This window comes from Pectinophora gossypiella, chromosome 26, assembly GCF_024362695.1.
Source record: "Pectinophora gossypiella chromosome 26, ilPecGoss1.1, whole genome shotgun sequence".
Lineage (NCBI taxonomy): Eukaryota > Metazoa > Arthropoda > Insecta > Lepidoptera > Gelechiidae > Pectinophora > Pectinophora gossypiella.
The window spans coordinates 1,911,173-1,927,540 of record NC_065429.1 but is presented as its reverse complement, the minus strand read 5'-3'; the positions used below and the strand labels follow the sequence as shown (position 1 = coordinate 1,927,540).

General features: G+C 39.2%; 2 protein-coding genes across 2 annotated transcripts; one reads left to right on the top strand and one right to left on the bottom strand.

The window, feature by feature from the left end:
- Window positions 1-178: 178 nt before the first annotated feature.
- Window positions 179-16,368, bottom strand: LOC126378498 (uncharacterized). The gene is made up of 7 exons (XM_050026904.1): window positions 16,238-16,368; window positions 15,923-15,988; window positions 15,209-15,341; window positions 14,035-14,155; window positions 13,498-13,660; window positions 2,240-2,356; window positions 179-663 (listed from the first exon to the last, which is right to left on the bottom strand). The coding sequence occupies exons 2-7, from the start codon at window positions 15,977-15,979 to the stop codon at window positions 478-480; spliced, it is 777 nt and encodes a 258-aa protein (XP_049882861.1). The 5' UTR covers window positions 15,980-15,988; window positions 16,238-16,368; the 3' UTR covers window positions 179-477.
- LOC126378434 (differentially expressed in FDCP 8 homolog) lies at window positions 3,246-5,554 on the top strand. Its single transcript, XM_050026797.1, has one exon. It carries the CDS (start codon window positions 3,499-3,501, stop codon window positions 4,825-4,827), a length of 1,329 nt encoding a protein of 442 aa, XP_049882754.1. The 5' UTR covers window positions 3,246-3,498; the 3' UTR covers window positions 4,828-5,554.

Here is a 16,368-nt window from a genome sequence, read left to right as displayed (position 1 = left end):
TTGTAGTTTACTAACAATCTGTACAAGGTTCTTACGGAAAAAAATATTAAGAAAATCTCTCAGAAAGATTGAAAAATATACGTTAAATTTTTCATATTTAAAAAAACCGCGCGTAACGAATGTAAACGTCATTCAATTTAAAACAAAAAAAATCTGTGGTAATTTGTAAATTCCACATAATATTATCAGCGTCGTGGTTCACGCCGCGACTTGTGCTGAGTGAGGCCCTTTTATCTCAGGACGTCCACCACCACCTTATGATCATTTCGACAAACATCCGTCTTGCTTTTTTGTAATTGTCTTAGTGGAAATTTAATATGTGTTGTCTTTTTTTTTGTGTGTGGCGTCCTTTCATAATAAACTATTTCTATTCTATTCTAAATTGAAATATCTAAATAAAAGGGCGGCAAAATTGTGCGGCCGACACCCATGCTACGCCGCTGGCCCCAGCCTAGTTTAAGACGGCGGTTCTGCAGTCTACTGTATGCTGCATGTGATGGGGTGTGTCAGCAGGTAGTTGAGAAGCACTGGCGTGCCGGCGGCGACCTCTATCTCCATGTCGGGCTCCGAGGCCGATGACAGCGACATGCTGCGCGGGGGGGAGGCGGGAGCGAGCAGCAAGTCCGTCGACGCGGTGTCGCCGGGGGCCGAGTCTATGAACACCTGGAGAATAGACTTAATTACGACAAAACGAAGGATATTATTCGTATACAAACGTAAATGAAATACATCAATTATCTTTAATCATAATCAATCAACAACATATAAATTAAAATGTTAAGCTACTAAAACACACACACTCATCCTTTCACACTATAACACACGTACACGCACTCTCACACATATAACATCATACACACCTACACACATACATCATTCACGCAAATTAGTTTAGGTATTTTTGTTGTTCGAGCACTTGGACTATTTCGGATATAAATTATATAGTTCCACTCAATGCTATTTTTAAAAACTGTAAAAACTGAACACTGCCTCTCAAGATACAGCTCTCCTAGTTTGAGAGACAGGGTTACCTACCTTCTGCTTTTAAATAGCCACCAACAAAATTATATTTTATTGTTAATGTAATGTTTAAAAATATGTAAATTGTTCTTGTTGTGTGAAATAAATGTATTATTTATTTATTTATTATTTATTTATAGAATTTCAAATATTTTTCCTCTCAGACGACGCCCTGAGCCGAGGTTCGCGCCCAACTGGGCACCCTTAGGCCTGTTGTCTTAAACGTTGTACCGGGTGTGAGCCTTCAGCGCTCCCCATTTCTCCGGCCAAGTAGTTAATGCCATCTGCGGCAAATCTACAATAAGTCACGTCAAAAAAAAAACTTTATTCCCAAAACAGTGCAGTACAATAGTAAAGAAGATAAAGATAAGTATACAAATCAAAAATACACTGCCAGGGAAATGGGACTGACTCAGCATGTTGTTGCGAAGGATAGTAGAAATACCACACTTAGCAACACTGATATTCTGCCTGTACCAAAGTTACGCTTATAAATACTTTGAACTATCGTGCCGACAAAAAAGTGTCGGGATTTGATTACAATAAATAAGAAAATAAGCAAATATAATTATGAAGAAAATATATTAATTAAGATAGATTAAAGGAAATTAAGGAGATAGGTAGATTAACACTATACAACACAAAGGATATTTACTTTTTTTTAACGTGCCCTATTGTAACAGCCTCCGTGGGCTAGTGGTTAGAGCGTTAGGCTCACGATCTTTAGGTCCGGATTCGATTCTCGACGGGGACATTGTCGGAATCACTTTGTGAGACTGTCCTTTGTTTGGTAAGAACTTTTCAGGCTTGAATCACCTGATTATCCGAAATAGTAAGATGACTCCGTGCTTCGGATGGCACGTTAAGCCGTTGGTCCCGGCTATTAGCCGTAAAAACACCTCCACCAACCCACATTGGAGCAGCGTGGTGGAGAATGCTCCATACCCCCTGTGGTTGATTGAGGGGAGGCCTGTGCCCAGCAGTGGGATGTATATAGGCTGTTTATGTATGTAATTTAAGAGTAGCGTCGATTTTAAAGATTCGACTCACCCCAAACATTACTCGATTCTTTTTAGGAATGTGGTAACACTTGAGCCTTTAGAATTCGACTTCTGAACATAGGTGTAATACCGAGTTTGAACAGAGTTCCAGATCTTCCTTCAGGTCGCCTCAACTGAGAGAGAGTACAGGTGTTAGTGTGACGGAATGGGAAACTTACTTCATCGTCGTCTTCCTCCACAACTGGCTGCGGGGTCTCCTGGGCGGCGTACCGCGAGGTGTACTCTTCGCTCTCCTCCGAACTGTAGTCGCTTTCGTCACACTCGAAGTAACGGCTCTGTAACATTTTAGCAAATTTACCAGTGTGAGTCATGTTACAAGAAAAGTTACTCTCCTAACCGACCCGACCGGGAATCGAACCCGGAACTATGTGTAACTACCACAGAGGTCTCTAGATTTGTCTAGATGAGAGATGTATCTAGATTTTTTTAAATGCATTTAAATACATTGAACTTTATTCTATCCCTGCTGGTATTTAGGTACTTATCGTAAATAAAAACATAACGCGTGTACAAATCACAACATTACGAAAGTGATATATGAGAACAAAATCCGGAATTATGTCATGCAAACAAACGGATGCACAAATTATTAATTAATATGATGTAAATATTTATATTAGACGCACCCCAGACATATATCAAACACGTGATGAACTGGGTCAAAGTTTCATTATGATAATATTAATTATTTAATTTCCCTTATAAATAGGTCGTTAGGCTGATCTCATCAATGCTCGTGCCGATGATGACGGTAAAATAAAAGAAAACAATGAGATTTAAAGTAATTTTGCTATTCGTTGCTACTTTGCTATATAATATAATAAGCATACTCTGCACGTAGTACGTAACGTATTTGGAAAAGATATAGATTCTCGGAGGGCGTAGACGTCAACCTACTTTTGTCGTTTTGTTGGTTACCTTGAGCAGTTAAAGCTTGGTTTCGTAATACGCACATTTTGATATGTTTGAAGTTTTCATAACAAACTGTTAGATATTAAAATACCTTAAGTTTATTTTATAATAAAATAATTCAAAAAAATGTAATAACGATAAACTCTTTTTTATTATTCATAAATTCCAAGGATTATTGTATCTACCATGTTACAAGACGAACCAAAACAGGAAACGAAACGTACCCAGGCGAACCAACCTAACGACTAAAATCTTTACAAACGTCAAAGTCAAAATGAAAATGACGAAATAACATTTTGCGAGCAAATCATTCATCACAATTATCATAACAAAGCGCTTCCTCTTCAACATGAGACGTTTCTTAGCCTAAAACAAAATATTCCGCTTCCAAAATTTACTTTACAGTGACGTAGATAGATATCAAAATTGACAAAAGTGTTAGCAGGGAATGTTATCGTGGGGGACCTTGAGTGTGTCTTTGTGCGTTTAATGTTATTGTTGCACCATGGCGGAAGTTTTGGCCAACGATTCGCCTAAATACCGCAACAGCCTTATATGTTGCAGCCCTAGGACCGTCGAAGTGAGTACCAGCCCGCCATCTTCGTCTTCAACTTCTGGATGTGTTTCCGCGGACGAAAGCTACGACTCAAACTATATACCTCGGTCCGTAGCGAACAAAAAACTAAAGATTCACAGTTCAGCGACCAAAGAAGAGATAGAAAAGGCTATATTGCAGTGTAAAGAGTATGTGTTTAGTAGCCCACAATGCTCGGAAGAACGGAAATGGTTTGTGCGCTATTTAGTGGAGTTACGGCTTAGATTAGAGGATCTGAAAGACAATGAGGGGGTCCTAAGGGTCCGCGTGTCGATAAAAGGACACCACTTTGAACAGCAAACAAGTGCTAGCAACAGGAAACAATACTGTGACCACTGCAGTGGAGTTATATGGAGCATAGTGCAGAGTTCATATGTTTGTACCGACTGCGGTTACCTCTGCCATTACAAATGCGTAGACCACATCTGCAGAGTATGTGCTCATGTCGTTATGACGGACAAAGGACAGTTTGAAATGACGATTTGCCCTGAAAAAGGTTTGGCCGGGCAAGACTATAAGTGTGCAGAATGTGACACAGCGTTGACATTTAAAGATGCATGGAACGAACCAAGACTCTGCGATTACACCGGGTTATATTACTGTGCAACGTGCCATTGGAATGATCAGTCTGCTATACCAGCGAGAGTGGTCCACAACTGGGATTGGGAGAAACGGTCCGTTTCTCGTATTGGGTTCCAAATGTTAAACTTATCGTGGTCTAGACCATGCATTGACGTTGAAAGAATAAACCCGAAGTTATTTAATTTCATAGCTGAACTAGAATGGGTACACAAAATGAGAAGGGGCTTGGAATGGATGCGTCGTTACCTCTGTGCGTGTGATAAAGGCTCATCGTTACTATCCCCGTTGTTCGTGCAACTGGGAGACGTCAACAAGAAGTACAGCATGGCTCATTTACAAGCTATCAACGATGGCAGCTTAGAAACTCAGTTGACAGAGTTAACGGAAGTTTGCAGATCTCATATAACGAATTGTCCTTTATGCTCTGGTAAGGGATATTTGTGTGAAGTCTGTGCTAACAACGAGATTTTGTATCCATTTGATAGTGGAGCGATAATGTGTGAAAAATGTAACTCTATGTACCACAGGGGTTGTTGGTTGAGAAAAGGACAGAAGTGTCTCAAATGTATTCGCTTGGAAGAGAGAAAGAAACAGATAGACGTACCGGATCACAACGATTCACATTTAGAATATGACATTGATAAGTTTGTTAATTAGTTTTTGTACCTGACTGTTTTGTTAATTTGACTTTAAAAATTATAATGTTTTTGTAAATATTGTTAGGTTATTTTTTGCCATACTTTGACTCTTGCATTGATAAATGTTCAACAGACATTAACAATTAATCCAGACTTAACATTGTTGAATTTCATGCAGGTTATTAATAAAATGTAGTTATTAGTTTGATATAGAGAGAAGCAGAGCCCAATACGGCATGCTTTTATTATAATTTTGCATGCTATTAACGGGATAGTATAAGTAAATGAATAACCACAACGGTGCTGTATATTTAAATCGTTACGAAAAGCTTTAAAAATGGCTCATATATGTCAGAAATGTCTTCAAAATTTTGCCTAAACTAATATAAAAAGTGTAGTGTCAAAAGTAAATAGCAAATACCTAATAAGTAAATTCAAATATTTTTAGTATTATTTTTTTGACATCATAATTTCATTGTAATTTAAATAATAATTGAATTATCGAATTTAAATAATGTAGCTCAAAACAGTCTTTTGTGATAAATAATTCTGGAATTAAGTTTCTCATTTATTTAATTTGTTATTATAAAAAATATATTTATCTAAAAACTTTTTAAATATTATGGGCCAGTTACCATCTCACCATATTTTAGTTTTAAAACATGTGGATATTTTGTGATCTTAATGTTTAGTTATATGCAATTATTTTTAAGGAGAACATAACAGAAATAAACAAAATTATTTAATTATATGTTTCAGTAAATTACCTGTCATTTGAAAACCACATAAGCGTCTTCTAGAAAGTTCACATTATGTGGATTTTGCTAACAAAACCTCAATAGAAAAACTAGTTTCAAACAAGGTATGGCAGTGGTGGTTTGGTGGTCCCAATTTTTACCCGGATTGAAATTAATGAGGGGGACTTTCCCCTTCATCCCCTGTCGTAACCAAAGTTTCATAACTAGTTATGAAAAAAGAATTTTCACTGTTTGATAACCAGTTAAGAAAGAAGACTTTTTTTTCTATTTTCGTAATTAATTATCATTTCTAACCAGTTACGAAAAAGGACATTTTTTGTAACCGCCTAAAGTAGCTTTTACACCGACGAGGTGAGGCGAGAAGAGAATTTAAATCACGCCAAAGAAAGATTATGATTAATATTTATTTTAAGTCAATTTAACAACAAAACAAAAATAAAGAACATAACATAAAACAATGGCCCCGATTCCTGCAGACACCGCCTAATTTTATGTTATTTCCGTCATTTTCCTATCCGTCCAAAAGGAAAGGGACGGATGATTGTCAACAAGTTAATTTTAAAACGAATGAATAACCCGGGCGAATAAAATAGGCATCTCGCTGGTATGTAATCCGTTTGACGTGCTGTCTATTTAACTCTGTCGGGTTATTGGCCGATGTAAAATTTTCTAAGCAATGGCCAACACTTATTTCCTTTTCTTTAATTCTTCTATTGTCAGTTGGATTTCTTCGTCAAAAACAATATGGATGGTGCTGTAAAGATTTTCCTTCATTTAACCTTCGAATTTCATGGATAACAGACACACGTATCTTTTATCTTTGTTTTTGGATATGATTGATGTTATGTATTGTAACTACGCGGAAAACGCAGCATTCATTATCATTTCTGGGAAATAGCGGCATGCAGATTAGAATAATAATGGGTGGAAGATGTAATTACGCTTGGGTGTAATAAAAAGGGTCATCATTCATATCTAGAAGGACTTACATTGACCAAATTGGAGATGACCTTAGAAAAGGTTTAGTACGATCTACTCTGACCCGGCGTGCGTGTATGAAGCGATTGATGAATGTGGAGGAAGCAAGAGAAGTGTGTCAGGATCGAAGCAAATGGAATTCTATAGTCTGCTTACCCCGGTGGGAAATAGGCGTATGTCCAAAAATGGGTTTATGTTGTAGCAACTTTTAAAAACTCCAATCATCATCCCCCTAGCATTATCCCGTTTTTCACAGGGTCCACTTACCTAACCTGAAGATTTGACAGGTCCGGTTTTACACAAGCGACTACCTGACCTTCCAATCCGCGAAGGGAAAATCAGCCCAATACAGATTAGGTCACATACCTCCGAAAATGCATTTCTCGGGAATGTGGGTTTCCTCACGATGTTTTCCTTCACCGCTGAGCACAATTCATGAGCTGAATTCATGTTTGGATCATAATATGATCCAAACATGAATTCGAAAACAAATTCGACAATCATTGGTTTAGGCCTGTGCTGGATCCGAACCTGCGACCTCAAAGCAAGAGGCAAGCGTTCTAACAACTGGGCTACCACGGCTCCCGGTTTGTAGGTATAATATTCCTAGGAAGATCGTTCGCACTACCCCGATACCGACCCCGCTGGCGTGGTCGACGATTTCCCTCAATCAGTGTTTATCGCTATCGACCCACTAGTCAATTCTTTCAAATATTTTTCCTCACAGACGACGCCCTGACTCGAGGTTCGCGCCCAATTGGGGACCCTCAGGCCTGTTGTCTTAAACGTTGTACCGAGTGAGAGCCTTCAGCGCTCCCCATTTGTCCGGCCAAGTAGTTTATGCCATCTGCGGCAAATCTACAATAAGTCACGTCAAAAAATAAAAATAAACCCATCTACTAGTTACCGACTGTCATATTAGCCAACTAATTGGCGTCAATTAGGTGCATCTGTCTCTAGTAACCTATCTAATCATAGCGGTGACATAATTATTTACGCAATTATCATTATTGTTCACAAACACGTGTGCAATTAAAACATAATTGTGTCATCACATGACAGCCCCACAATAGTAAACTATGACGTGTATTGAATTGAATACCTATGCTAGTGGGTTGTGAGGTGGATTACCAACCTCATCAACCCTGGTGTCAGGGTTATTACTTAACCGCCAAAAACCCCTGACATGTCTCAGGTAACGACCACTCACTTACATCAGTAAGTAATAAACGGACCGACGGCTTAACTGTTATGGTAGCAATGTCACATCACTGGTGTTGGTCGTGTGTGACGCATCCCTATTATTTTAAGAAAAAGACTATAGTGTCTATGTTTGTCTACGGCCTCTCTCTCTGACATGCAATGGCGTAGGGTGTGTTGCGTTAATAAATTTACTCTTTTCTTTACTAAAGTATTTTCTATTTTCTTCCTCTGACCCATAACCCCGAACAGGTTATGGGCCCAGAGGCGCGCGAGTGATTAATTAGTTAAGAATCGGAGAGCGGATTTGGTACGATCGGCAGGGAAGCGGCGTACTGGGCGGCGTGGTCGAACAAAAGTAAGGTTATTTCAAAGAAGGGAAGGAAGGTGTGAAAGCCAAGCAAGAAAATGGGAGAAGATAATTCCAGGGGTGCGGGATCGCATATTAAGTTGGAGGGAGCGTCCAATTGGAATCTGTGGAAATTCCAATCGGTGATTTTACTAAGAAGTCAAGACTTGTTAGAAATAGTAGAAGGAAAATGTGTGAAACCAGAAGTCGAGGATGATAGGATTAAATGGGAAAGGAAAGATGCTAAAGCTCAAACATGGTTAGTGACAAGGATGTCGGAAAATGCGATGACGCATATTATAACTTGTTCTACGGCGGCAGATATGTGGAGAAAGTTGGCCAGTGTTTATGAACGGAAGTCAGAAGCAAGCATCCACATAGTTCAACAACGCTTTTTCCAATATAAGTACGAGGAAGGTACAGAGATGTCTACTTTTCTGTCAAAGATAGAAGAATTGAAAAATCAATTGAAACAAATGGGAGAAGATATTTCGGAGAAATTCGTAATTACAAAAGTGTTAATGTCACTCCCCGAGTGTTATAAACATTTCGTGTCTGCATGGGAGTCGGCGCCCGAAGATAAACAAACCTATGATAATCTCGTCGCTAGGTTGTTAATAGAAGAAGAGCGAGTGAAGGAAAAGGGCGATAGTACAGTACAGTCGTCGTCGGCGTTTGTTGCTAAGAAAAGCGATAAGAAAAACGTAAAGTGTTATGCGTGCGGTAAAATCGGACATATGAAAAGTGAGTGTCGGTTGAAGTGTTTTAGGTGTGGTAGACCAGGTCACGTTTCAGCAGTCTGTAACCTACAGAAAAAGTGTTATCAGTGTGGCAAGATTGGACATTTGGCTAAAGACTGTAGCATATCTAAAGAAAAACAATCTCAAAATGCATTTATAGTTCAGGAGCCAATATTAAAAAATAAATCTGAATTTATTTTAGATTCTGGAGCCAGTGAGCATATGACATATGATAGAAAATTATTTTTCAATTTTAGGGTTCTCTCTAAAAAGGTTGTGATAGGAGATGGTAAGCATCTGGATTGTGAAGGAGTAGGTGATATCCATTTTCTAGCTTTTAACGGTTCAGAATACATACCTTCTGTAATGTATAATGTTTTATATGTTCCAAATTTGATGGCTAACTTGTTTTCATTTACTTCTGCAATTGATAAGGGATATATAACTATATCAAGTAGTAACCATGTAAAGTTTTTAAAGGAAAACACAGTTTGTGCTCAGGCTAAACGAGATGGCAAATTCTATTTTATGCAATTCAAGTTTGAAAATAATTTTGATAATGATGATAGTTTAGCAATGTTAAGTTTAACCACATGGCATGAGAGATTTGCACATCAAAATTTTAGGCATGTAAAAGAAATATTAAATCAAAACAATGTAAAATATGAAGGGCTAATTGGTCAATGTACGTCTTGTATACAGGGAAAGCAACATAGGTTACCATTCTCCAACAGTGACAGCCGTGCAGAGGGTCCAGGTGAGCTGGTGCACGCAGACTTGTGCGGGCCGATGGAGTCAAGGTCTTTAGGCGGGTCTACTTATTTCCTTTTACTGAAGGATGATTACAGCAGCTACAGGTGGGTATATTTTCTTAAAAATAAGTATGAGGCGAAGGATAAAATAGTAGAGTTTTTAGAGCAGTTTGAGAGTGAGTTTGAATGTAAAGTGAGGAAGTTCAGGTCAGATGGTGGTGGTGAATTTAAAAACAGGGAGTTGGAAGGAATATTTAAGAGGAAAGGGATAGTGCATGAAACCACTGTGGCGTACACCCCGGAGCAGAATGGTAGAATAGAAAGAGAGATGAGAACCATAGTAGAAGCTGCTAGGACGATGTTGATAAGTGCGAATGTTGACAAGGAATTGTGGGCTGAGGCAGTGCATAATGCGGTATTCACGATCAATAGAACAGGATGTAGTAGCCAGAGAGGGAAGACACCATATGAGTTACTGTATAAAAAGAGTTATGATATCAAGGAGTTGAGAACATTCGGAGATGAAGTATCGGTTCATATTCCAAAGCAGAGAAGATTAAAGTGGGACCCAAAAGGAGAACTGGGAAGGTTTGTAGGATATGGAGTGAATACAAAAGGATATAGAGTTTGGTTCAAAAATAAGAGAGAAGTGGAGACACACAGGGACGTTGTGTTTTTGGAAAGGACAAGAAATAATACAGAGGAAAGCAGAGGAATAAATAAAGAGGAGGTATTAGAAGGTGAAGACCTGTTGAAAGAAGATGAAGATACAATGGGAAATAATGAAGACAGTGTAATACAAGAAGAGGAGATGACAGGAAATGAAGAAGTGATGGAGGTAAGTGAAGAGGATCAGCGAACAGAAGAAGTGGAGAAAAATATAGAAAGAAGTGAATATGGAAGTGAGCAGTTTGAAGAAGAATATCTTGAAGATGAGTGGCTGAGTGCTGGTGAAGAGGTGTTGGAGGAGGGAAATAGAAGAGAAAAGAGGAGAGTAAAGAAACCCAAATGGTTGGAGGACTATGATGTGGGATTGTTGGTACATGGAGAGGAAGAACTAACTTACAAGGAGGCTGTAGAGGGAAAAGACAAGATAAAGTGGATAGAGGCGATAAATAAGGAGCTGGAAGCATTAGAGAAAAATGAGACGTGGATAGAGACAGATTTACCTAAAGGGAAGAAGACAATAGATAGCAAGTGGGTGTTCAAAATAAAGAAGGACGAGGATACACAAGTTTACAAGGCTAGATTGGTAGCACGAGGCTTTAAACAAGAAGATAAGTTAGATCATTCAGAAATCTATGCTCCTGTGGCGAAATTACCAACATTACGTATCCTGCTTGCTATAGCCAATAGATTTGACTTGGAAATACAACAGATGGACGTGAAGAATGCATTTCTAAATGGAAGTATTGATGAGGAGGTTTACTTGGAGAAGCCAGAAGGTATGAAACAGGATGGGAAGGTACTAAAGTTAAGGAAGTCTTTGTATGGATTGAAGAAGTCACCCAGATACTGGAATGAGAGATTTGACAAGCTGATGATGCAGGAAGGGTTTATTCGAAGCAAGTGTGATTATTGTCTATATTACAAGGAAGGAGTAAAGTTCTACGTGTTATTATATGTTGATGATATTATTTTAATTTCTGAGGATGTGACGAAGATTGAGGAGTTGAAGAATGCGTTAAGAAGGGATTTTGATATGAAAGATATTAAGGGAAAGTACTTAGGAATTAACATAAGAAAGAAAGAAGGAGTGATTGAGCTTGACCAAGAAGACTATTTGAGAAAAATACTAAGGGAATATAAAATGGAAGAATGTAAGCCAGTATCTACACCAATGGATCTAGGACTGAGAATTGAGAAGAGTGATAAGAAGAACGAAGAACTGATAAGAAGATGTAGGAGATTGATTGGAAGCTTAATGTATGCTATGTTAGGTACTCGACCTGACATATGTTATGCTCTGAGTTATTTAAGCAGGTTTCAGTCATGCGCAGGTGAGGATGTATGGAAGGGATTAAAAAGGATTTTAAGGTATATTAAAGGGACATTAGGTCTAAAGTTGATATACAGGAAAGGTGAGGAAGTACCATTAGTAGGATATACTGATGCGGATTGGGCAGGAGATCAGGAGGACAGGAAGTCTACTTCAGGTTGTATTATGAAGGTATATGGTTGTCCTGTGTCGTGGTCATCGGGTAAGCAACAGTGTGTGGCGTTATCTTCAACGGAGGCGGAGTATGTAGCTCTAGCTAAAGGTATTTCGGAGGGATGTTGGATTAGAAATCTGTTAAGAGAAATTAATTTAAAGTGTAATAATTTTGTTGTGTTTGAAGATAACCAATCAGCCATTCATATTGCAAAGAATCCTGAGCATCATAAAAGATTAAAACACATTGATTTGAAGTATCACTTTATTAGAGATAAAGTTAGAGATAATGTTGTAATTTTGAAGTATATTGAAACTGAAAGTCAAGTGGCAGATATATGTACTAAAGCATTGAGTAAAGCTAAGTTTGAAAAATGTAAAGAGATATTGTTTTAGAAGTTAAGTTGTGTGTAAGTAAGTTGTAGAGACATGTTGTTTAGTTGATTAATAGAAGTTATTATTGAAGTTTTAAGTTTAAGTTTTGAGTTGAAGATGTTTAAGTTTATAGGGAAGAGTTTTTGAGTTCAAGAAGTTTAAGTTTGAGTTTAAATTTATATAAGTAAGGGTTTGATTTTATATTATGGAAAACAGTTTGTATTATTAAAGAGATATAGTTATGAGTTAGAAGTCTGTATTAAGTTGTCATGGGATGTAAAGTTTTTGATTGTTTTGTATAGGATATTTTTTCATATAGTTGTGTTGAGTGATGTAACATTGAGGGGGGGTGTTATGGTAGCAATGTCACATCACTGGTGTTGGTCGTGTGTGACGCATCCCTATTATTTTAAGAAAAAGACTATAGTGTCTATGTTTGTCTACGGCCTCTCTCTCTGACATGCAATGGCGTAGGGTGTGTTGCGTTAATAAATTTACTCTTTTCTTTACTAAAGTATTTTCTATTTTCTTCCTCTGACCCATAACCCCGAACATTAACGTGACTTTACTTTTATCTCAGGACGTCCACCACCACCTTTATCATCATTTCAACGAACATCCGTTTTGCTGTTTTGTAATTGTTTTGTGAAGATTTTTAAATTTATGTTATTGTCTTGTTTTTGTGTGTGGCGTCCTTTTCATCATCATCAGCCGTACGACGCCCACTGCTGGGCATAGGCCTCCCCCAAGGATCTCCACGACGATCGGTCCTGCGCTGCCCGCATCCAGCGGCTTCCCGCGACCTTCACCAGATCGTCGGTCCACCTTTTATAATAAACTAATTCTATTCTACTTCCGAAGCACGGATCATCTGACTTTTTGGACAATCAGGTGATCAGCGGACCAGCCGAGGTGATCGCGGTTACTTTAAAATTTTCATACTCGTCCGTGTGTTACCTAACGCGTAAGAGTGAGAGAGACTATCGGCGCGCTGCACTTTACTCTTTACTAATAAATATATGATTATTCCGTGCTTCGGAGGGCACGTTAAGCCGTTGGTTCCAGCTATTAGCCAACACCTCCACCAACCCGCAGCGGAGCAGCGTGGTAGACTAAGCTCCATACCCCCTCAGGTTGACTGAGGGGAGGCCTGTTTTTTTTGACGTGACTTATTGTAGATTTGCCGCAGATAGCATTAACTATTTGGCCGAACAAATGAGGAGCGCTGAAGGCTTTCACCCGGTACAAATGAGACAACAGGCTTGAGGGTGCCCAGTTGGGCGCGCACCTCGGCTCAGGGCGTCGTCTGAGAGGAAAAGGGGAAGCCTGTGCCCAGCAGTGGGACGTGCATAGGCTGTTGTTAGAAGATATATTGGTAAACTGACCTGGCACTCCAAACACCTACAGGACTCCCGGTACGTGCAGCTGGTGAGGGCAGTCTCCAGATGTTGGAGGTACTGGATATGCGAGTGGAGGCGGCGCTTGCGCCGCGCGAGCGACGCTAGCAACGACAACAGGCTCGAGCGCGGCTTCGCCTTCACACTGTCACTGAGAAAGCGGTCATTGACACATTATTCGCAATATATAAAGACGGTGGGTAGGCCCGCTACAAGGTGGACTGACGATCTCTTGAAGGTCACGGGAAACCGCTGGATGCGGGCAGCGCAGGACCGATCGTCGTGGAGATCCTTGGGGAAGGCCTATGCCCAGCAGCGGGCATCGTACGGCTGATGATGACGACGATATTCGCAATAAAAATGGTATTACAGTTTGCAGTTGGTCAGAATTTAACATTTGGTCTAAACTCGCGAATTTCCAACGAGTTACTCGGCCGAGTACTCGGTTTAAAAAAAATTAAGCCGAGTAAAACTCGGTACTCGTTACTCGGCAAAAGTGTTACTCAGCGCGTCTCTATTACTTACTTGTCGTTGATATTGTTGAGTAGCGCTGGTTTCATCTCTATGTCCCTCTCGCACAGTGCTGTCTCGCTCTGTCTCCTCTTTGTACGCCGCTTCACTACGTTGGTGTCTTTCTCTTCTGTTACTGTAGTAGAGAAGAGAGGGAGCCTCACACGCGTATTCTAAGATTAACTCGAACCTTCCTGACTCCTCAATTGAGGGATAGAATAAGAAATAATACTACGTATAGAACGGCAACTCTCCGCTCCCCACCAGCGGCTGAGCTAGGTGTACCTCACCCCCTCGGTCTTACTTTAGTCTTCAATAGGGGTCTGTCCATTAGGCACCCATTCCAATACGCCCCCGTCCAGCACGCTCCCACATTTGAAAATTTGTTTTTCCACTACGTTCCCACTTTTGTATTTTTTGCCAGAATACATACATATAAAAGTACTGTTGTGAACAGAATTGTTATGAAGGTTAAATAATTAAGAAAAAGTCGAATGGGAGCGTAGTGGAAAAACAAATTTTCAAGTGTGGGAGCGTGCTGGACGGGGGCGTATTGGAATGGGTGCCTAATGGAAACACCCTTCAATGGCTTCAGACGTCACACACACAGATGCGCGTGTACGAAAACGTCAATGTGTAGTGTCTGTGTAAAACGGGGTTTTTTGTACGAAGTGTCCGGCGTGTGGTTGAGGCGACCTTATGGCTGCGTTTCCATTGACGCGGAGATGTGCAGGAATCGACCAATCACCGTGAGGGAGAGAGTGACAGAGCGTCTTTGTTTTGCACTCTCTCGAACGCTGTGATTGGTCAAATCCGCACATCTCCGCTCTTCTCCGCCTATCACCGCGCGCGTAGTATTATTCCTTATCCTACGCCTTAAGGTAAAAATCCGTATTCTTACACGGCGCGCGTCAACCTTATCTCTCGTTTACTCCAATGAGGTTGACTGGAGGCATAAGCGATATAACCCGGGCGAAAAAAAGGTATCTTGCTGGTAAGCAAACCATTTGACGTGAGCTGTCATCTTAATTCTGTCGGGTTATTAGCCATTAGTGACTCGTAACATGCCCTCCGAAGCATGGATTACCTAACTTTCGGACAATTAGCTGGACAGCCTTTTTCTATGTCCATATCGCGAATCAAACCCGGGAACTCAAATCGAGAGTTATTATGTGACTTCTCTTCTCACCATTAAGTTCAGTATCGCAGTAAGCGAGGTTGTCGACTTCGCCGTCCTGCCATAGCTCTGGCTTCTGGTAGACGAGTGAGTCGGTCGAGTTTCCATTCTCGACGTCGTACTGGGACTCTGGTTGCTGGAGCACCTACAAGGAAAGTTTAGAGCGACATTACATCTTTCAAACAAGCATCGACAACAGGCTCGAAAATCCAACTAGTCAAATCAGTTACTTTCTACTAAACGTGTTGTATGAAAAAGCACCTTGTGACGTCATAGAAAAACGTGATAAAAATGTCGGACTTATTACCTACTTATTACATTTTTGTTGATTAAAATTCATAAATAAGTTAAATAGAAAAACGAAAATGTGTTTCGTTAGTTTTAGATCTGTCTTTATTTAGTAATCAGAATTTCATAATTTATATTGAACCTAGTGCACGACCCATTTTGTGCTGCTGAAGTTGAGAAAAAATATCATATAAAATCGACCTCATTACGTTATTTGTAGGGTCATATTATGCAGTTTGTCGGAATATTATCTTAGGCTTCTAACAATTTGTGGCCCTGCCCGCCACATTAAGAATTACTGGAGTTAGTTTACACTAAATTTTCACAATAGTTCCGTTTTTCGAACAGAATTGTCACAATAGGTCCCTTTTCTCAACAGGGGTGTAATTCATATCCCATTTATTTATGTAAATATTTTTTATGAATAATAAAAATTACCTGATAATGCGCTCGTGTTCCTAGGAAAAATACCGCGCCAGAATTCCCTGTAGTCATTTTTAAAACCTTAAAAAAAATTACATAATTAAAAAAGTGGCGGGCAATCAATATGTCTAATGAAAATAGATCAATTGAGCAATTTATTAAAGAAAATTTTTAAAAATTACAGGTATCTATTATTTAATAATTAACGTTATAACACAACTAAGGGTCGCTAAGGAGTAATTGAAAAAAAAATCTAAAATAAAGTATGTTACGTCTTGATTTTAAATATTATGGCTATGATTTGTATTAGATAATTTTCTACATATTTACCTTATTAATCTATTTGGTATTTTTAAGATTATGTAGTAATTATTTACGAAAGTTATTCGTATATTATTTCTGATTTCTACTTTGCATTTCTCGTAATCTCGTTTTACAAAGGTAGGTACTGTGACAATATG

Excerpts from the sequence above, each read along its gene's own strand:
- LOC126378434 (XM_050026797.1), top strand. The coding sequence starts at position 3,499 with ATGGCGGAAGTTTTGGCCAACGATTCGCCTAAATACCGCAACAGCCTT.
- LOC126378498 (XM_050026904.1), bottom strand. The coding sequence starts at position 15,979 with ATGACTACAGGGAATTCTGGCGCGGTATTTTTCCTAGGAACACGAGCG. Across the intron at positions 13,661-14,034 it reads CTCAACAATATCAACGACAA|TGACAGTGTGAAGGCGAAGC; the intron begins GTAAGTAATAGA and ends CCGCTTTCTCAG. Across the intron at positions 664-2,239 it reads TGGAGGAAGACGACGATGAA|GTGTTCATAGACTCGGCCCC; the intron begins GTAAGTTTCCCA and ends TCTATTCTCCAG.